This window comes from Oreochromis aureus, linkage group 20 (assembly GCF_013358895.1).
Source record: "Oreochromis aureus strain Israel breed Guangdong linkage group 20, ZZ_aureus, whole genome shotgun sequence".
Lineage (NCBI taxonomy): Eukaryota > Metazoa > Chordata > Actinopteri > Cichliformes > Cichlidae > Oreochromis > Oreochromis aureus.
In genome coordinates this window covers 29,341,587-29,364,201 of record NC_052961.1, presented here as the reverse complement: position 1 = coordinate 29,364,201, position 22,615 = coordinate 29,341,587, and the positions used below count along the sequence as shown (strand labels likewise).

The 22,615-nt window shown below is 38.1% G+C and overlaps 1 protein-coding gene across 1 annotated transcript in view; it reads right to left on the bottom strand.

Annotated features, from left to right (window-relative positions):
• Positions 1-126: 126 nt before the first annotated feature.
• calcrl2 (calcitonin receptor-like 2) overlaps positions 127-22,615 on the bottom strand; it is a 36,179-nt gene continuing 13,690 nt past the window's right edge. The window contains exons 2-13 of the mRNA XM_031728273.2: positions 17,639-17,696; positions 17,324-17,498; positions 11,251-11,358; positions 9,578-9,690; positions 8,825-8,916; positions 8,480-8,609; positions 8,158-8,311; positions 7,738-7,798; positions 6,782-6,848; positions 4,605-4,823; positions 4,307-4,348; positions 127-4,134 (exon numbers count right to left, since the gene is read on the bottom strand). Of these exons, the coding sequence (XP_031584133.1) occupies positions 3,856-4,134; positions 4,307-4,348; positions 4,605-4,823; positions 6,782-6,848; positions 7,738-7,798; positions 8,158-8,311; positions 8,480-8,609; positions 8,825-8,916; positions 9,578-9,690; positions 11,251-11,358; positions 17,324-17,498; positions 17,639-17,692 (1,494 nt within the window). The 5' untranslated portion in view covers positions 17,693-17,696 and the 3' untranslated portion in view covers positions 127-3,855. The remainder of the gene's footprint in view (positions 4,135-4,306; positions 4,349-4,604; positions 4,824-6,781; positions 6,849-7,737; positions 7,799-8,157; positions 8,312-8,479; positions 8,610-8,824; positions 8,917-9,577; positions 9,691-11,250; positions 11,359-17,323; positions 17,499-17,638; positions 17,697-22,615) is intronic.

The window sequence follows — 22,615 nt, the reverse complement described above, 5'->3', positions numbered from 1 at the left end:
TTTATATAGCGTTGGTTTACACTAAACAAGGTATATTAAATAAAATAAATAATAAACAAACCAAAAAATAAATAAAGTACCACACGATTGCCATATTAAATATACGCCAAATAATAAAGTAATGAGCAAAACTTAAAATATTTTAATGGGAAAATAGTTGAGCATAAGTATGTAAAATAACAGCAGAAACACTTATGTAAAATACAAATATTCCCAAAATAACCCAAAGTATAGAATAGTAACAGACACAGCGGGCTTATGTTCACACAGATTTATTTCCACACATAAAAGGCAGTGTTAAAAATATAAATTCAGTATTATGTTTGTCTGTGTAGGTTCTCAGTCATCCACGTCATGGCAATCTAAGCAGCTGTGAAAGAAGCACGACTGGACTTCTTTAGGTTTCTTGAAGACAGATGGTTTGAAAGAGGAGTGAAAGACGCCATCTGTGTCCACTGTGAACGACCATCCTTGAGTCGCTTTTCTTTCCAAGCTCCTTAGAGTAATATGTTTGAAGTGAAAATTTGTTTGGCACTTTATTGGAATGTTTCTCAAATTGCTTTGCAAATGCATCCATGACAGTTGTTTCTCTGCTGAGCAGGTACTTCCCAAGTTGGTGGGATTAAGTGAAATAGCTCTTTCACAGTGCTTTCCCATACTTCGTTAATTTCCTGTTACCTCACTATACTCACACTGGAGCCTTTGTTTTTCTGTTATGATGTGTGTGTATGCATGCTGTAATAACAGCTAAATACATTTGCTAACAGCTCACCTTTAACAATAAGACTTGCTCAGTTTTCCAGTGGACTGTAGCCAGGATACATACAGTGCACTACTATTAAATTGTATTTCTGTGACGTCACTGTAAAGTATAACTGTGCAAAGGAAGAGGGAAAGCATTGTGTAACCATAATAAGCACTCTTTGAAATAATAAAACAGCAACACTATGGAAAAAACTATAACAAAAAAGGCACACACATATCTGTTACACACAAACTCTTCTCCTGTCTGCAAAAGTTAGACAAAAGCTCATCTTCATTTCATCTGAAACCTCAGGGTATTAAAGCTTTACATCAGATCAGTATAACCTGTTCTATTACAATAAAATTAATGTAATTATAAAAGAAACATTAATGGCAGACATTAAATAAGTGCATTTTTTTCATACATTGTTCACAAGAAAGCAGTGGCAATTTGTGAAGAAACAAATTGTCTGATACCAATAACTGGTGGTTTAAAAGTTCGATGTTCCTTTTTCCCCCCCTTTAAACACATGAAACATGAATAGATTTTCCTTACATTTTGTTATGTGTAGCTATTTATTTACTTTTATATGCTCTGCCCAGCTGGTTGTTGTGTTTGCGGCATTCCAAACAGGTGAGTTACGAACAGTTGCAGAGTGCCCCCTGGTGGACAAAATATTCATCGTCAACATTCATGACATAGTTGAAGGGTAGTTCTCCCATCTCGTTTCCTTTTAAAAATTTGAATTATCAGCCATATTCAATGTCTTCAGTACCAACAGATTGGCCAACATTTTGGCTGATAGTATCGGTCTGCTGATAAATTGGTCAGGGTCTAGTGCACACACTATTTATGGAACTTCTCTGAGCCTTTCCTGTACTTAAAGCTCAGCCTCAGAGTTTTGAGCCAACCTAGTTGAGCCATTCTAGTTCTTATTAATCTCATTGTAGAGAAACTGAAACTGGAGCTCAGCAAGAGACAATGAGAAAAGATTGGCAATAGAAATATTTTTTTGCACACGTATGTAAATATAGTTTGGATAATATGTAAATAAAGTTTCGATAAATAAAATACCACTCCTGGATTTTTAGCTCTTTTGCTGATTGCCCATAAAACCCTAACATGCTGACTGGTCAGTTACAGATTGAAGTTAAGGGATAAAACTCCAAACTATAACTAGCCACGACAAGTCTAGTTAAACCACAACACACACAATATTGTTTAGTCTTTACCTTACATTCTCTTGAACTGAACTAACTGAATTACCTTGCGTAATAAACAGCTAGCATAGCAGTTGCTAGCTTTTACCTTTTGCTAAAATCTAACTAAGTTCAGCTTTTCACCGTAGTGGGTTTGCTTGTGTTGTTTACTTAGGCGATGAAGTACCATAATGCCACTTCAATTTACCAAAATTGGTATTTTTCGACAAAATGCTAAAGACTAAGTAGGGTTTAAGTTTCAGATTATCCAGCTGCAGCTATTGGGCCAGCTAGCTTAAACTTTGGATATAATTTTTAGATTTACATGTCTAGTTAGCTGCCTTTCTGTATCATTTGGTTTAAGTTAACATCTTATTCTTATTCTTTTACATTGTTACAGTAAAAATCAACTCAAACTAAATATTACTGCATTTTGCCTTTTTTGCATTTTGTATAGGGCACATTAGTTCTATAACAGTGTATTTTCCAAACTCTCTGGGCACAGCACTCCCTCTGGTAATAAATCCCATCTCTATTATAGGATTCACTGTGGTGTGAAATTTAATATCTGAAACAACTTTAATGAGGATGCTGGCTTTCAAGACACCATGAGGTGTTTTTAGCTTTCTTAAATAAAAGTTTGTAAAGAAAAAAAATCACATCTGTGGGCTACGACATTCACTTGGTCACTCTGATATACAGTCAAGCGTTCGGTGGCTCTATGGGGCAACTAATGACACAAACACTCACCTGAAAATACGCATTAACTGTTTAGAAATGAGCAATGTTTCATACACAGTCCCCTGTTATCAGAGGCTTAAATAAGGATTAAGATAAAATATCTGGATTGACTGCAGTTGCTGGAACTCTCAATATGAGGTCCCACAAGGTGTCCACAAAAGTGAAAGAGGAAATCATTCCCCCAAAATAAACCTATCAGACAGATAGCAAAAGCTTTTCAAGTGGCCAAATCAACAATCTACTACATTCAGCAGAAAAAACTACTGACCATTAACAGGACTAAAAGATCTGGAAGCCCACAAAAGGCAACTAAAGTGGATGATCGCAAATTCTTTCCTTGTTTAACAAGACCCTTTGAATTTAGCCAACAAAAGAACACTCTCAGGGAGGTAGCTGTATAATTTCAAAGTCTACAATCAAGCTAGTCACCTCATCTCAATCTAATAAAGCATATTTTACAGTTACTAAATACAAACTAGAGGGAGGGAAATCCACAAACAAGCAGCAACTGAATGTGGCTGCAGTTAAGACCTGGCAGAGCATCTCAAAGGAAATGCAGCATTTGATGATATCCAAAGTTTTTAGACTCCAAAAGGATTTTCATCCAAATCTTAAAAAAATGTTAAATTAAAATGATGCCGGTTTATCCAGTTACTTTTGAAAAATAAGGGACAATGTATTAAAATGGCTGGAATTCCTAAACAGCTAATGCAATACTTTTATTAATCGCATTAATAGATCGTGTTTGGTGGTGTAGAGATGTGTCATTGTCCAAAACTCTATTTTCCTAACTGCATCTAAGATACAGCGTCACGACTGTCATCTTTCTCTATTCTGATGAAAACTACAAAAAACAAACAACAACTGAAACTTGACTTGACTGCAGTGACATAACAAAACGTTACAATACGATTACTGGATATGATGAACGAGGATAATGAATGATTGTTTTTTTCATCAGTTCCTAAAAATCCAAAAACGTAAGCGTAGAAATGTGCCTGTATGAGCTACACATTACATGCTTTTAAATCGCTCTCCAGACATTATGTACATACATACAAAACCTAACTTTTGTTGTGAAAACTCATCGTCAGTCCCTGTTTTTTTCAGTGTGTGTGTTGTGTGTGTGTGTATATGGCACTAAAACCGTCACCTCTGTGTTTTATTCAGTCAGATTTGAGTGGTCTCCAGTATGTTGCCTATCTCCCCGTTGGTGCATGCATTGCTCTTCTTCCTGCTGGCGTTCTCCGGCACCACAGAGATCGAGTCCTTTTTTTCTGAAGGTGCATTGGCAGGCGTCTCTGAGTTCATGGTGATGCGGCTGGTTTCGGTGATGGAAGAGTTGGTGTGGTAGTTAAAGGGGCTGTTGGTGAGAGGTGTTTCACCCCAGCCGGTTTTGCCCCAGGCAGATTTACACTGAAACCACTTCCTCCGCACTGCTGTTTGAGCCTGCACATCAACAGTGAATAAATGTCATCTTATTTATGCTCTTTAGCCAATTCTAAGTCAACGTTTTGGGAAGTCAACAGAATTTATATCAAGTGAGTAAAAAAAAAACTGCATTATTTGTGTCATGACTGAAGTCAGTCAGTTTAGCACTTTGAAAACTTCTTAGACATACCTCATTATTGCAGAAACAGAAAATAGATGCCACCAGGAGTCCCTGAAAAGTAACAGCTACAGATTCAATAGCAGTAAAAAACCATTTCTCAGTGAGATCACTATCTATGTGGCAAATTTGGAACGGGCTAATATTATATTATATTATATAATATTATATTAATACACAGTGCTTATTTATGCAGTTTTAGGAGCAAAAAGTGGCCCTTTGTCACTGCATGTTGCAAATTGTCGAAAGCACTCTTTGGTTTAATCACAGAGTTTAATGTATGTCAAGTGTGCCATTGTTTTGAGTGTACCTGGAAGTGAGTGAAGATGTTAAGAAAGAACTCATAGACGGCGCGGCTAATGCGTCCCTCCGGCGCCCAAGGGATGAGGATATACTGGATTCCCAGCAGAGGGATGAGGATGAGCGTGGCTCTCACTGCTTTCATGTAGGTCGTGGACTCAGCACAGTGTGTCTCTTTCAGTTTCGTTATCAGAACCCGGACGATATTCAGGAGAAAGAAAAAGTTCACCTGGATAGATGCATGGAGGGGGATAGAGAAACAAATATGTGGTTAAAACAAATATGGAAGAGAAGAAGGAGACATAGTGTTTATTATGAGGCTTTAAAAAATCTTTTATACAAAAAATACAACAAGTGGCCTGATGGTGGCACTGGAGTCCCAGTAATTAAGGAGACTGAAGTTTAATACATGACTACTTACTGTCTACTTACTCTGTGCGCCTTTTACAGATAAATACAATCATTTTGGCACTCGTTTCAGAACCTGGATGTCATGTTGGGTACTACATGCTAATGTGTAGCATGTTTTGAGGCCAAATCTGCTCTACAGTATTACATCAATTTTCTCCCATAATTATTCCAGTGGAATTGACACTAAACCAAACAGTGAAGGCAGAGACACACTCCTAACTGATGAACAAGAGTTGGCTGTGATCAGCTTCTTCTGCACCAGAAATGACACCTTACAGAAATCAGGCAACACATCCCAGGCAATGAAGACAACTTCAGCAATGTGGAAGCTGTAAGTATGTCAACCACTGCACATATGCTGAAAAGGTACCCAATTTCCCTAAAACAGCTCTACTATGTGCTTTTCAAGAGAAATGCAGGCATAGAGAAGCAACAGACCATTAAGTATGTTCAGTTTATGGCTCTGGATGCAAGTAAAAACTCTCATAAGTTCATTTTTGTAGATGAGGCAGGCTTCCAACAAGCCACGACAAAGAGCGAGGTCAGAATTTCATTGGCCAGTGGAACATCATCACAGTACCTTGACAACGTGAGGCCAATATCACATGTCTGCTGCTATATTAGAAGATGGTGTGGTGGGATGCAGATCTTGTGTTGGCTCATGCAATGCAGAGCTCCTTGTAGCATTCCTTATGAGCTAAATCTGGTCTTTGGGACTGCTGGGGAATTCTGTGATACTGTGTGGGACAATGATAATTTGCATGATGCTTTCAGGTGCAGCCATGGTTTCAGGATCATCCACAATTCACCACCATAGACTTGTCCATGCACTCTCCTTTCCTCTGTCTGACTGAGCATTTTTCCCCGAATGGAAGTAGAAAATATGTGACAGGCATCTGCATCAACAAGTGATCATCCTCCAGACATGCAACATGACAGCAGACCAGTGTCGGGCCTGGACTCGCCAAAGGTTCTTTCCAATATGTTCCAATATGTATATTATTTTTAGTAAATTGCTTTCATTTAAAAGGAACCATGCTGTTATTTACAGTGTATTTTATCTATCTAGTCGTCTATTTTTCTTTACTTATCTGGGTCCCAGTTGTGGGGGCAGCAGACTAATCGGAGACCAAGTTTTTTCCCAAGCCAAACGAGAGATGTAATCTCTCCAGCATGTCCTGGGTCTGCCCCAGAGGCCTCCTGTTGAGTGGGACATGCCTGGAGCAACTCATCTAGGAGGTGCACAGCAGCTAAGCTAGTAAGAAACCTCAACTGTCTCCTTTCAATGTGGAGAAGCAGAGGCTCTTCTTGTCTTACAGTGGATTTCATTAGTAAATTTAATATTTGTTCATTGATTCCACTTTTACAGCAATGACATATGTGTACTGCATGTACTCTAATATTCAATGATTTTCTGAACAACTAAACAGTGAAACTGTACCAGTTTTCCTTGAAAAAATACGAATGCAAATGCTGTGTTTTGAACGAGAATTTTGTTTTTTGAGTTTTGAAAAATGACATCCAGGTTCTGAAACTAGTGCCAAAGCTATGATTTGAAAATTGTAGCATTTGCTCATTTTGCTGTAATTATCCTGGCAATAGTTATCATGGCACTTAAAGGCAGACACAGCGTATTTGATCACTTTGTTAATAAATGAATGTGTATCTGGTATAGTGTCTATTTCATGTATCAGTGTGTGCAGCAGTGTAATGAGCTGTGGCTCAATATTTAAAATTTGGGTAAAAGATATTTAAAATAGACTGTTATCAACTCACAATGAGTGCAACCTGAATGGGGGCGTGTACGATGTAGAGCAGCAGAGTGTGTGTGCTAATCCAGCACCTGAAACAAACACAAAGAGGAAATCATTGTTCATCGTTTGTGCCACACTCAATGAACAATGCAATTTGATAAGATAATTCTATATTTTATAATTCCTCTCAAGAAAAACTCTGGCAAAGACTGTACTATGAGGCTAGAGTAAAGACCTGCAAAAGCACTTTATTCTTTGAGTCCATACTGGAGGCAGAACAAAGGATCACAGTGTTTTTTTAATATTCTTATATAGTCTCTTATATATAAGATGTTTAGTTGTATAAAAATAGTTTACTGAGAAAGCAGTTAAATTGACAGATATTCTAAAAAAAACTCCCCAAATTTTAAAAACTTCTGAACAAAGTTCAGATGGGAGAAATTTCATAATGGAAGCTCTGATTCAACCCAAATTAGATGTGACAGTGGGCAGAGGGTTCTTCTGTGTATCTGAAAAAAGAATATAAATATCATGATGGACTGATTGAATAGAGCGCTACATATATAAAAACATAAAGATCAGTAAACACCAACTGCATTTTTTGGGGGGGAAGGTCTGACTGTGATGAATCTGGCAATATAAACCATGTGACTGTACAGATTGTGGGTTATGGGAATGGGTGACATTGCAGTTTGTACATGTGGATTACAGTGAATCAAATTACTCTCAGCGAGTCATGCTTATAGCTTATATCGATTATATAGTGACTTTAGTTTGTTGAACATTTTTCAGGCAAATATTTCTATACAAGAATCCACTTCATATTTTGAGACTATAGAAAAGATGAAAAACTCTCTTGTGATTTGCTCTACTTCCAGTACGGATATCTCTACACTTCTTACTACATTTCTCATCTTAGTCTGAACTTCTGATTTACAGAGATGACAATGGCAAAACAGTAAATGTGCTACATCTTACGGGTCGTCATGGAAAAGCCCACGAGCCACAGCGTATGTGACAGCAGGAACGATGGGAAAACCTTTGGACAGAGAGAGAGAGAATCAGAAATGAATACTAGTCTGACACCCAGGATCTCTGCAGAGGCTGCTGCAGCTGCAGCATTACATTTTAGGGTATTAGTGAATGAGGATGTATATGTATGTATAATACACGTTCACGTGTTTGGGTATAGTGCCGTGAAAAAGTACTTACCCTCTTCCTGATTTCTTTTTTTTTGTGTTGGGATTTTTTTATATTTGTCATGCTTGTCATGTTTCAGATCTTTAATAGTGGACAAGGTCTGCAAATTTGCTGCTAACATGATTCCTGCATAACTAGACTAAGCAACTCCAAGAAGAATTGGAAAAGGCATAAATGTGTTTGATCCTCCTGACTCACCCCACCCCAGGATGTAGTACCAGAAGAGCTGCTGTTCCCCAACAAAGACGGCCACTATGATGAGTGTGTGGAGGTAGATGCCTTCACACAGCATCCAGAAGTAGGTGGAAGTAGAGGTATACTGAGTCAGTACAGCCAGGATCTTACAGTTCACCTGATGGAGGGGATATCGTAAGTCCTTATATACTGAATATGTTATAAGCAGATTTTTTATAAATATGTAATTAAACACAAACAGCGGACCACAGCACATGATCAGGGCATTTTTGAAAACAGAGAAAACTCATGAGTGTAATGAGATGATGACTAGTTGGTAGCTCACAGAGTTGCTGGTGTCTGTGCCCTGGCTATTGACTACACTGAATGTGAGCCATATCATAGTAACAATTGAGTTTAAGATGAAGGAAAGAAACATGTTCTTATGCAGGGAGATTCTCTGGCAGCTAAGGCTCCTGAAAGAGAGCAGAGAGAGCAAAGGAACAGCATCAGTGGACTACCGTATTAGTTACGGGTACTTCAGAGTGAACTAATACTTTTCTCAGGTGATTATTATTCCCATTCAAGCATTCACCATTATTTTCCATGATAATTTAATCATATGACTATGAAGAGGGGAAAACAAGAAGCAGTCAATTAACCCAGACAGAAGAAACCTCCCATGACTCACTTGAAGTAGGAGAAGATGGTCAGACTGATGACTAAGGACACAATGGAAAGACTATGACCCACCATGGCCATGTAGTAGACACTGAAGGCAAGCTGCAGGGAAAAAATTGCTCAGCTATGATGAATGTAAATAGATTTATCGCTGATTAAGAGTGATTTTCTTTTAAAATTAAGATGTTAGCCAGCACAGTAAAAGTAATAAAATCATTGCATCTTCTCTTCACAGTATGTGAAAGCAGCACACAGCAATGCAAAGAAAACAACTGTAAACTCTCTTCTGAGAGAGAAATTATTTGCTGGATGGCCATCAATTAAGATGCACTAAACAATAATCATTGCTGGAGAAATGGCATGGGAATTTTTAACTGATTAAAGACAATATACAAAAAGTCTGACAGGCTTTAGAGATTTGTTTCTGACAGGAATATTCTTCAAACAACTGGCTTGTTAGTCTAGACATGAGGTCTAGACATGAAGTGTTATGGCTTTCTAATAGTTAAATTGGCATCTCCAAATCAAATAAAATGAGATAAGATAAAATGGCAAGTTTAAAGATGAAAGTGCAAATAAATTCTAACTCCAGTCAGAAAATTTCACAAAAAATATTGATTTATTCAGAAAAATAGCTCCCAAAACCACAATTTATTACTGAGTCCAGATTACAGTCAAGGTTAATGCTCCAAATTGGTCAATCCAGCCAAAACCAAACCAAATTAAAGAAATGCAGTAAATGGTGAAAACAGCACCATTTTACCTTGAGTTTGTGGTTAGTGTGTGCAGAACACATGGTGTAGTTGGACCAGATTCTCTTGCTCTCTGGGTGATGGAACCACTGGCCATCAGGATTACAGACTTTGGTAACCCTCTCTGTTGAATGAACAGATTTTACATGTTGTCATAGTTGGCAATGATAGGCCCATTACACATGAAATACAGCATGTGCATGATTTGTAGTACATGCAGTTAGGTCTGTAAATTGCTGCACAAAGGGACAATTTTTGCAGTTTTGCCCCTGTAAACCACCACAGTGGATTTTAAATAAACCAATCAAATTGTCCTTGAAGTGAAGGCTTTTAGCTTTAATTAAAAACCTAACCCTAACCCTTTGGGGCCATTATCACAGTTTAACAATTGCAACAACTTTTAAACACAGTCCCCCATTTTTGAAGTCTCTAAATTAGTTAGACAAACTAACTTAATTTTTTAGATATCAGGACTGTTTTTAATACTTACATGAAGTCAATGACTGCCTTAAGTCTTTAACCCATGGGCATCTTTAAATGCTGTATTTTCACCCTTGAAATGATCTGCCATGCGTTTACTGTAGCTCATTTAAGTTACTGTTTGTTTGTGGGACTTCCTGCATTTAACTAGCAAAAGGGTTGTTTTTGCAGTATGCTTTGGGCCATTTTCACCTTACCCAACAGTTTTGCAGCATTTGGCTGAATCTGAACAGAGAGTATAGCCCTGTTCACTTCAGTATTCATCCTGCTATTTCAACTAAAAGTCAAAACACCATTCATCACTAGTGATCTAGTTCCACTAGCAGCCGTACAGGCACATGCCATAACAAAGTCTCCACTATGCTGGACAGATGATTCAGTTTTCTCTTCCTTTTCTAGTAAATTAGCCTTAGTTTCATCAGATTTTTCTGGAAAGTCAACTCTGGTTTTCAGGTTCATTAGTGTAACCAGTGGTTTGCACCTTGTTGTAAACCATCTGTACTTCATTCATGAAGGTGTCTCTTGATCGCAGACTTTTGACAATGACACGTCTACCTCCTTGAAAGTGTTCTTGACTTGGCTAAATGTTGCAGAGTTGTTTTTCTGAACCATCGACAGAATTCTTTCATCATCCTCTCTAGTTGTCTTCTGATCAGTGCAAACAATTTTTTTAACACTGCAAAGATTGTTGATTTGGCTACTCCTGAAGTTTTTTCGATCACTCTAATAGATTTATTCTGGTTTTGATCCTAATGACGGCCTTCTTCACTTGCACTGATAACTTTTTGAGCCTTACATTTAAAATGACTAAAAAAAAGCCATAAAACACAAATTCATTACTTTGAATGAAATTCAGACATTATGTGTCCTTTATTTCTCATGAAATAGCAAGGGAATGGACACCTGTCCAAGAAACTTCTTGTCAGTCCAATGAAAATGAAAATGGGCGACTATGTATAGACTATGTATAGAAATGCCTCTAATTCCTAAACAAATAATACAACATTTTTGTTAAACCCATTTGATTGTGATTTAGAGTTCAATCACATCTTGATTACTTGATTTAAAATTAACTATGGTGGTGTAAATTCAAAACTATAACTATCTTTGTTCAATCTATTATTGCCCTAACTGTATCAGTACAAATAAAAAAGAAGAATACAAAGAGACACAAAATTAACATTTGTGTCCATTACAGCCTTACCGCTAGGGTCAAAGTCCATAAAATATGCTGGACACATCTGCATGACAGTTCCTGGAGCTGAATCATCCCAACATAGCCAGCCATCCCATGTACGGTTACAGTAAGGGTCTAAAGAGGGCAGAGGAGAAATGTCTTTGAGATTTGTATGTCTGTGCAATGGTGATTTAGGGAAAGATAACCATCAAACACACACACACACACACACACACACACACACACACACACACACACACACACACACACACACACACACACAGAGCAGCTGGATAGTGTAGTGGTAACACTATAAGCCTTTTGGAAGTTCTAACCAAGTGGCTAAGATGAATAGACACAAAGCTCAATACATGAGCGGCACACAGAAAGCAACTGGCAGTAATACCAGAGGGGTAAAACACCAGGCACTTGTAGACAGAGCAGTTGCTCGAGAGTGCAAGAGCAGACTGACCAACTGTGCACTGCCTGGATTGACTACAAGAAAGCATATTACTCATTGATCAACAGGACCCTAAGAGACGTCATTACGAACTCAATGGGGACATGGCAAACAACTCTAGAAGCCAACTTCAAGCCAACTGCATTGCTGTTCTGCATAGGCCTGAACCCCCTTGGTGAGCAATGGCTATGGATACTGACTACGGAATGGAGCAATTGTCAGCCACCTCCTCTACATGAATGACATCAAGCTATATGCCAAGAGTGAATAAGACATCAATTCATTAATCCACACCACTAGGATCTACAGCAGCGACATTGGAATGTCATTCGGATTGGAGAAAGTTGAATAGTTACAAAGAGAGCGAAGGTAGTCAGAACAGAGGGGATCGAACTACCAGAAATGAATTCCTCAGGCAGCAGAAACCCAAGAAAGAAGAAGAGCAAGGATAAGAATCATCATGGTAGGACAGGGCCCTTCATGGTATGTATGAAGGCAGATTGAGGATTGATGTATCAGTGGCTGGACAAAGTTGGACTGAAGGACAATACAGAGGCCCTAATCATAGCACCACAAGAAATAGGCCTCAGCACGAGCTCAATAGAAGCAGGGTTCTACCACACCAAGCGAGATCCCAGGTGCAGGCTGTGTAAAGATTCCCTGGGATACACGGAACAACATAAACAAGTGGCTAGCATAGTATACAGAAACATCTGTGCTATGGCCTGGAAGTCCCACGGTCAAAATGGGACATGGCTCCTAGGGTGGTTGAAAATGACCGAGCTAAGTTCCTGTGGGACTTCCAGATACAGACCGACAAACTGGTGTTGGCTACACTGTAAAATGTAATATTGTGTTTAATTAAAAATATTAAATAGGCTGAACTCAATTTTTATCAAATTGTTATTAGAACTCAATTTAAATAAGTTACCAGTACTTTTTATGCAAAAACGCTGATAAACTCCATTTATTTGAGTTGTCTTAACTTAGAAAAACTAAGTAAGCTGGAAGTTTTGCTTCTCAGTGCGGAAGGATGAAAGATGTGTTTTGAAAATGCCACGTGAATCAGTCCGCATGTTCACGGTGCATTTTTATGGAATATGTTGAGCAAACCTGGAGAAGCGTCAGCTCAAGATATTATTGTTGTCATTGCTGTGGATCTTTACCTGATACACTGACTTGGTGAGTAAATGTTTACTCTTATTCAAACTGATTTTGTGGCTTCTCTTAGTTTAGCACCAGGTTTAAAATCTTGCTAGCTAGTTAGTGTTAGCCTAGCATGCCGCTGGGCTCGTCTTTACTTAAAAATTAACACCACAGCCTTAAAAACCTTACATAAAACTATGTGGTGAAATTTTCTGTTGATTGTTTGAAATAAATAAGTGAGATAAGAGCCCAGACAAAATTCTTCGGGAGGTGCAGCCGTTAGGGGTGGGGTGGATAATGTCTCCGCGATGAAGCACTTTTGCAAATATGTGATATTTTGATAAATTAAGTAGATATTTGAGCATTACATAGCTACATTGTCGCCTGATATCTTAAAAGGTTATTTTGTGACCCAGAAAGGGTAGTCTGGGGAAAGGAGGATCGCATTTGTCGGCCACGGTTGTCGGAGCCTGTGCTTACTTGTAAGCGCGGCAATGGCGGAGGAGCGCCGCTGAAAACTTATTACTTTTTCTGGGTCACAAAATAAACTTTTAAGATATTTTCAGGCGAGAATGTAGCTGTGTAAATTTCAAATATCTGCTCGATTATCAAGACATCACATATTTGCAAAAATGACGTTTTCGGAGACGTCTTTTTTTTTTTTTTTCATGCTTTGTGGCAGCTTTAGAACATCTGTGGCATCTATTAATGTCAAATCTAGCCTTTATTTAACAACATAAGCAAACTCTATGTTACAATGGTTGCACAGCCATTAAGGATCAAATCAGTTTCTGAAAAATGTTCTGTTTTTTCTCCCTCTGCTTGCTTCTTACTGTCTTTGAGGCTCGGGACCAGCACTCCTGTTGTTGGACAGAAAGACATCAACTCAGTGGTAAGTATTTTGGTTTTCCAATATATTAGCAACTGTCAGTGACATTTATATTAATCAGGCTGAACTTTAATCATACTTTAGATCAGCCTGTTTTACTTGTTGTTTTATTTGTGCTTTGGTTTGGGGAAGTTGTTTCTTTACTGATCTTTTCCTGTCTTCTGTTGTTAGACTTGAGATATGACTGCACTATGCTGTTGCTGGTGACCACAGTTAATTCTACAAGACATGCTGTGTAAGTAAACAAACAACAACAGTTTGGTCTGCATTTCTTGAAAGATCACATCCCCAAACTTAGTTTAGAGGGTCTACACTGTATATAGTGAAGTCTGCAAGTTTTCTAACAGCAAAATCTGTTTTGTGCCCAAAATCATTTTGCACATCATTGAATGAAAGTTATTGGTAAATGGCCTGTATTTATAGCGCTTTTCTGGTCCCTAGGACCCCAAAGCGCTTACATATCCAGTCATTCACCCATTCATACACACATTCACACACTGGTGATGGCAAGCTACGTTGTAGCCACAGCCACCCTGGGGCGCACTGACAGAGGGGAGCCATGTTTGCATAGCCCTTTTTAAAATGATGCTTTCATGACATTATTGTGTGTTGGGTGGTGGTCAGGGTTATCCAGACTGACAATTTGGGACATTGAATGTCACCTCTCCGGTGGGGAGGAGCCTGAGATTGTCTAAATTGGAGTCTGTTTTATACCAAATGCAGAAAAAAATGTTTTAAGAAAGCAATTAAGTTCATGTTCCAAAAAATATGATTGTTTGCTTGCAGGACAACAGGAGAGATGAGTCCTCCGTCACAGATGGTGTGGTCAGTGAAGATGGTCGCCTGCAGGTTCAAGCTCATTGCATCTCCAACCCACATCCACTGCCACTGTACTTAAGGAAGTTAAAGACTTTCTTCTGCACTTACATTTGGATCACCTCGATCCATGACAGTCATTCAGGCAGTAATGCCTGGACTGGAAACAAGCATCCTTAAAATAATACAACATTCCAGCTCATGTGTTGGAATGGAAAACAAATGTGTTGTTTAAATTAGAGACTGCACTTGTGACAGAACAACAAATATTTTATTTTGATTATATAAGTAATGTAAGTACAAAACAAACTTGTGGTAGGCCTAAACTTATTTTCAGAATAATTACATCTGAGACTTTTTCATTGTAAGATTATAACAGTGATGGCAATATAATTGTTTGTTGTTCAGCAGAACAGTGTCCAGTATGTTGGCTGTTATACTTTGTTGTGTTTGAAAATAAAAGTTGGGCTGATTTTAACATCATTACAAAAATTGTTTGTTAATTATTTTTAAAATATTCATGGTACCACAAATTGTTTTTTTCATTTAGTTGAACTTAACATGTTTGTCAGTAGGTAAACAATTAGTATTGTACAGTCAGAAATATCAAGTTATTATGTCTGCAGTATTATGTCTGTTAGGACAACTAATGATAAGTTGTCCTAACAGTCATCTTAAGTAAGCTTTACTTAGTTTTTTTGAGGCAACAAGTTTCCATAATTTTTACTACTTAATACTGCAAGTCTGCAGTATTAAGTAGTAAAATTATGGAAACTTGTTGCCTCAAAAAACAAGTAAAGCTTTCTGGATGACTGTTAGGACAACTAAGCTTTACTTAGTTTTTTGAGGCAACGAGTTTCCATAATTTTTTTTGAGTTCTGGGAACTAACAAGGCTGTACAGTGTACTCAAAATGAGTAAGTTGCCTAACTTGGTCATCTTACGTAAACTTGATCCAATTTTTTGAGTTCTGGGAACAAATGAGCTTGTACAGAGTACTCAAAGTAAATAAGTTGTCCTAACTTAGTCATTTTAGCTAAGCTTTACTCAATTTTTTTTGAGGCAACGAGTTTCCATAATTTTTTTGAGTTCTGGGAACTAATTAGATTTTACAGTGTAACCAGCCAGACATGGTAGTGGTGGACAAGCAGAGGAAGATGGCTGTTGTGATAGATGTAACTATACTGAGTGATAGCAACATCAGGACGAAGGAACACAAGAAGCTTGAGAAGTACCAAGGGGCTGAGAGAAGAACTCAAGAAGATGTGAAGGGTGAAGGCAATAACTGTTCCACTGGTAATCAGAGCACTGAGTGCAGTGACCCTAAAGCTAGGCGAGTGCCACCAGCAGATCCCAGAAAGAACATCCAAGATTTCTGTCCAGAAGAGCGCAGTCCTAGGAACAGCAAAGATACAGCAAAAAGAACACCCACAGGGGCGAGAGGCACCCTAAAGTGATTATACACCAGCCTCTCATTTTGAATTTATTTTATCAGGCACAGGCAACCCTTTAAATTATTATTATTATTTATATATATTTTCCATCCAATATAAATAGTGTGTTACTCTTATATAAAGTCTGTAACCACAGCTGGGCTACACAAAGCTTGTCAACAATACTCGGAAATTCGCTTATACCAGGTCCCACAGAGGCATGTTGGGAATTGAAACACACAATAACATTTCAAAGGCAGTGAAGTACTGAATGGGAGTAACAGGCACTGGGGAAATACAAAGGGCAAGTTTCCTTTCTTTCTGACTCACTTCCTCTCTCTCTCTTCCTCTTTCTCTCTGTCTCTGTCTTTCTCTTTTCCAAGGAATGTGAACACACCAAATAGGAAGGACTGCCAGTAATACACCTAACTTTCCTTACTATTCAACTGCTATCAGTTACTTAATATGGTGTATGTTGCTTTACGATATATATACAGTACTGTGCTGTAAACAAAATGCTGTAAACAAAGAGTGCTTTCAGAAAAATAAATGATTGTTTATTGGCTCCAAATGTATTCTGCAGCAGGATAATGACCCCAAACACTCAGCCAAAGTCATTAAGAACTCAGCGTAAAGAAGAACAAGAAGTACTGGAAGTGATGGTATGCCCCCCACAGATCCCTGATATCAACATCATCAAGTGCCTTTACGTATTTTTTCTGGATAAACAGAAAATACAGCAACTGCTTTATCACAGAGAGAGGTCTACACAACAGCAATGGACTCCTTTACTGCCCCCGAAAGGTGGAGGATGGAAAATATCCAGACTTTTGTTGATGGTGGTTCAGGGGTTTATTTCAAGCCAATTTCACATTCTAAGACAACTTAGTGGGTTAGCGGTAAACAACCCCATCTCCTGTGTATGCTTGCTCTACGGAGCTTTTAAATGCCATTGCTAGCAACATTTAAATTCTTCCGATATAGGTGAGGAATTTGAGGAGTTTTTCTTCTGCCTTGGTGAGATCATGAGTGAAAGCTGAGAGTTTTTATTTTCCTTTTCCTCATCATTTACTAGTAATGCAACAAGTCATCTGTTCTAGCACTGGCTCTGATATAATTATGTGGAATGTTTTCCAAACACAATGAAAACAGATGAATTTTTATTAATTAATTTGATTAATTAATTGTTTCATGCATATTGTGCATGTTTATATTTGCAGAAGAAGGGATTTCAATGCTTCTTTAATACTGCAGCATCTGCCATCTACCAGGAATAATATACTTAAAAGAAATTCATCCAGCTGGGATAAGTGCTTATAGTGAGCATATGGAACAATGGGTAAAGTGTTATCATCACCTTCTTTTGTTACTGGATCGTGGATTATTTTCAAGTAGCATTCAAACTGAGCAGCCAGGATCTGCCGTCTCGACTGTCCAAGTAAGTTGGCCAAGTCCATGTCAGTAAAATTCTCCTGCCGTGGCATTGTTTTTTCAGTGACCGCCAGGGACTCCATATCCTGACAGTGGGCCACCTGGGCAATGTAGTCATCAAAAACAAAGAGTGTGTTAGAGATACTACAAATCTATGTCCTCTAATTAAATCAAAGCACATTCTGGCTTTGACATGAAGCATTAGACACTTAAACAGCTAATGGGTGAAAGGAGTACTCACCACTGTGAAGAGTGCCAGTGCAACCAGCAGGGAGAGTGTTAGGGTTTTCCACATGTCTCTAAAAGGAAAAGAAGAACATGAACAATGTAATTGTGAAACATCTGTACGCTAAGTCTCCCACCATATGTACATGTGAAGTGGCTTCAGCTGCTTCATTCAAGTACGACATAAAACCACCACTAGCATACATGAAATCAAGTGCTCCGTATAGCGTCACTGTTGCAGGCCGAACTCAAATGCCTCTGTGTGAACGCACGCTTTTATAAGCACGTTCGTGTATGTTTATTCGCTGTTTGTGTATCTTCTCATTTATCAGCAAAGGAAGTTCATGCTCCCGCAGTCATTTCTCTCTACTGTCCACTCAGGGTCACAGAAACAGATGTGTGTTTATTGTTATTTTTGGGCAAAAGAGCAGCGAGTTCCCTTTAGCTTTTCATCTTTAATGAGCCAGCCAGTTACAGAGTCTCGAACAACAAATACACAGTCGGTGTCAAAAGGCTGTGCGCTTTAATTCTGTTGTTCTCGCTTTCTATAGTCAGACTTTGTTTCGGGCATTTGCTCAATGCAAAAATCTACAGCTGCACATTCTGTTTAATTTTTCCTTGAAGCAAAGTGTATTGTGAAACTCTGGTGTCTACATTTTTTTAAAGATTTTAAATTATTAAAGTCAAACACAACTGATAAAATAGCAACATTTTATCAACATGGTTACAAAAAAACCATTTTGCCAGATGTGAAAGGGATATAAACTGAAGAGTGTATGAGAAAAATATCTGAAAAAGCAATAAGAGTTCACATTATTGTCAATAAATTCTCTGTAGGGGACAGAGTAATGAAAGCATTTTGACAGATGCGAATAAGAGAGATAGAAAAGCAAAGAGGTAAAAGAATGTGTGGAAATGTTGTGAGTCAGCGGTGTAAGGGTGTGTGGATCTGGTGCTTTTAATGGTATGAATAAAGCATTCTTACTTTAACTTGCTCTACTTCTTCACATGATAAGCTATGCAGAGCATTCATGTCTCGTCGAAGGAAAAACGAGACATAGCCTTATATGGGAGGAGCAACCAGACAGGCAGTTGCTGCAGCGACTACAGGATCTACTGTGCAACCCTTTAAAATTTAAACATTTTATCAGTGCCAAAACTGGGTGTAGTTTCTCTAAATATTCAGTTTTATAATTATTTTTTGTGTGTAAAAGAGCCTGGAGAGAAGAGCTCTCAGAATACAGGCACACTTGATTTCATTGTCCAAAGTCTTCTGCGTGACTGGAAATTTTTCCCCCACTCAATCCAGCAGACTCATATAAGATGAAAACATTTAAGTTTACAACTGAAATATTCTTGTTTGATGCTTTTGTCTCTGTTGCTTATTTACTCATTGTGACAATAGAATACATTAAAAATAGTTTTGTAACTCTCATGAAAATTTAGTTCCCTTATTTTTAATTAAACATGCACTGTTGATGAAAAGAAAGAAACAAACACTGAACAGAGTAGGTGAGGAGAATAAGCAGAAAAAGGCTTGGTAGACAGATTAATCCAAACAAACAAACAAAAGACAGGACCCTTAAACATTTAAGAAAAAATGCTTAAAATATAAACTTAATGTATATCAATTAGGTAAATTTCATTTGACCAAATTCCATTAAATTTAACATTTTACATTGTACACAGATTACATGTAAAATTACCATATAATCAAATGAAGTTAAGTCAGCATTATGGACATAAATATTTTTTAGTGTACTAAGCATACCTAAAATAAACTAAAATAACACAGAAAATTAAATGTATGCTGATTTCTTCACAGATTACAGCTAGTTCAAAATGCTGCAGCTCGCCTCCTAACTGGAACTGGAAAGTTTGCTTCTATCACTCCAGTTCTTGCTGACTTGCATTGGCTACCCATCAAATATCGTATTGATTTTAAAATCTTGTTGCTTACTTTTAAAATTATAAATAATATTGCGCCTAGCTATCTCACTGACCTTCTCAGCCTGTATACTCCTAGTCGAGCGCTAAGATCATCAGGTCAGTTACTCATGGTGCAGCCTAGGTCTCGGCTGAGGACCAGAGCCGATGGTGCTTTTGTCTCAGCTGTTCCAGAGGTTAGGTTCCAGAGGTTAGGTGCTAACCTCTGGAACAGCCTTTCTGCTACTACTATGCGTGCCTCGGACTCTATCCAATCTTTCAAATCACGGTTGAAAACGTACCTATTTAATCTGGCATTCCCGACTAGCTAGTGCCCTCATCTCATCTATTTTAATCTTATTATTGTATCTTTGTTTAGCCTCTTAGTTGATATTATATATGTATGAATTGACCCTCCTAATTGAGGTCTGATACCTACTTTATTTAGCCCACACTTCTGGTCTAATTAGTGCTTCCCATCTGTTAGTGTTAGTGCTAGTGCTTGTTTTGTATTTTGGTAATGCCTTTTATATAAATTTATTTTGATCTATTGTATTATTGTGAAGCATTTTGGTGTACCTTTGGTTTTAAATGTGTTATATAAATAAAGTTGTATTGTATTCTTACAAGTCTGGGCACAGACTGGATGTCATTTACTTGTATTGCATAAAACAGCTTAAACTACACTTATTATAATTAAAATATCTGTTCGGCAATGTTAAATGTTAAACTCCAACGTTTCTCAAATACTCACGAGTCAGTCACAAGCATACAAAAATGACTTGTAACTAGGTTCGAAGTGAAGGCAACACACAGGAAATGTCCCAAGCTCATTACAGTAAAGCTTGCCTGCAAGATTCTTTCCGAACTGCTTGCTTCTGCAGTTTTCCTCCACCAACCCAGAGAAAGTTTTGGTATTGCTGAGTCTGCTAAGATCAAGTGCAACCACGGATTAGTTTAGATTGTTTAACCACAGCTTTTTCCTCCAGCTGAGGAGTATTTCAAATTGACTGCAGCTCAGGGGGAATTTAATGTGAATATTGATCTTTAAGTAACTTACAGAAGTAAAAAAGTCACTTGTGTTTTTGCATTCTTTACATTAAGAATTGTAGGCTATTATCTTTACTACTACCCTGTGCAAATAAATTTCTGATTTGGTCTTTTAATGGCGTCCTACCAGCGAAGAACAACATCGTAGCCACAGGCTATTGTAGCCTGCCATTACTTTTTTTTTCTTTGCATCACAATCTGTGCTGTGACAGTTTTTCCCATGAACTTCAGTTTTGAGTTTCTGTCAGTGACAATGATGACACGCACAAACACACACAAATATTTATAATTATGATTCAGTCCATCAAGAACCAAACAATGAATGCCCCTCTTTCTGTTTTGTACACAGTTGCCTCTCGTAATGTATTGTTCCCCATCAGAACATTGTTAACCCAAGGACACGCACCCGCACATATCATAATGCCTTGGCAAGTGCTCGCTATGTGCCATTGTCACCAATAAACACTGCTTGCAATCTATCTGTGAATTGTAGCCAAGTGGTTTGGTTTGTCTTTGTTTTGTGGTAACAAACTGAGATGCTATTGCTGATTTGTCACTTCCTTTGTCCCTGTGGTTTTGTTGTCTTTTATTTTCTCCCAGGTCGTCACCTCTCAATTTGAACTTAGGTGATCCAGATGCATGTTGATTTGAGTGTACCCAGAGAATTGTGTGTCCTATATTTGGCCAGACAAAGACATTAAGACGCACACATACAATAAAGCCAACACCCTTTCCGCTTGATCTCTTTCTTTTTCTCTTACTCCCGTTCTTGAAGACTCTTCCTCCCAAACTACTTTTTGTCCTCTGGTTTTTCTCATCCTACACTGCTTCCTGTCAGCATTTATCTCAGTCATACCGGTTCATCAGGTGAGAACAAAAACCCGAAAATCACTGACATGTCAGTGACACTGAAGAATGTTGTGACTGCTTTTCTTCTACGGCTATGAAAAAAAGCTGGGAATCATGCTGGCCAGTGTTTGAACTCAGAGATTCAAACAGTGTTTAAAAAAGAAAAGTCGTACTGAGTCCAGACATAAAAAAACATATCACTTTGACAAAGTATCAGCACATGCAGCTTACAATAACCTGGTTCATGAAGAAAACAATGAGTCTTTATACTGTAGCTCTGAGCGCCTTTACCACTGTAGCTACAGCAGGCCAGCTGGGACAGTATCACTAATACTGTGTAAAATAACAACAAAAACAATAGTTTTCCCCCCAATTTAGTTACCTTTCCACAGCATTATATTAAAAACTTTTACTTTATAACTCACTATACTGTCTGCTTAAGTATAAACAGCAATAAATCCAACAATCTCCCAATTTTGACCATGTTTATTAAAAGTCCCAGCACTGTCTGCAGTACATGTAGCAGAGTAGCATAACAGCTGAGCAGACACTGATGTGGTTCAAGTCACTGCGCTTTTCTTGTGTTGCATGGCACCATCATTTTTCACTTTCAATATAAGTCTGACACTCTGTATGACTATATTAGGGCATGCTCTGGAGCTTACTTGGATAGATATTTATATTGCGCTATGCTACACTTACCCAGCACTCAAATATTTACACTGTAAAAACAAAAGATCCACACACGTACACGGAGCAGTTCTTTCTATGCCCTTTTGGTGCATTTTGCCCAGCACACGCGCACTCACGTGCCACTACATGCATGATAAATGATGGTTCAGTAACTTGCAAGGAGGTTTCCCCCTGATTAGTAGACCTCCTGAGACACGGCTTTGGCTTTAATCAGCTGTGCTGTGATTTACACCATATTTATACTTGAATGATCAGTTTTCCACAGCTGAGGTTTTTTTCTTATAAAAAATAATTAAAAGTCTGTTAAGGCTTTCTTGTGGTTCCTTGACTTTCCAAAATTTAAGCCTTCATCTGTCAGGCTCCTCACCTGTGGAATCAACCCTCAGTCTGACTTCAGGAAGCAGACATCCTCTCTACTTTTCTGCTCATACGCTACTTATCCTTTTTTTTCTCTTTCCTCTCAAACCCAACAGAT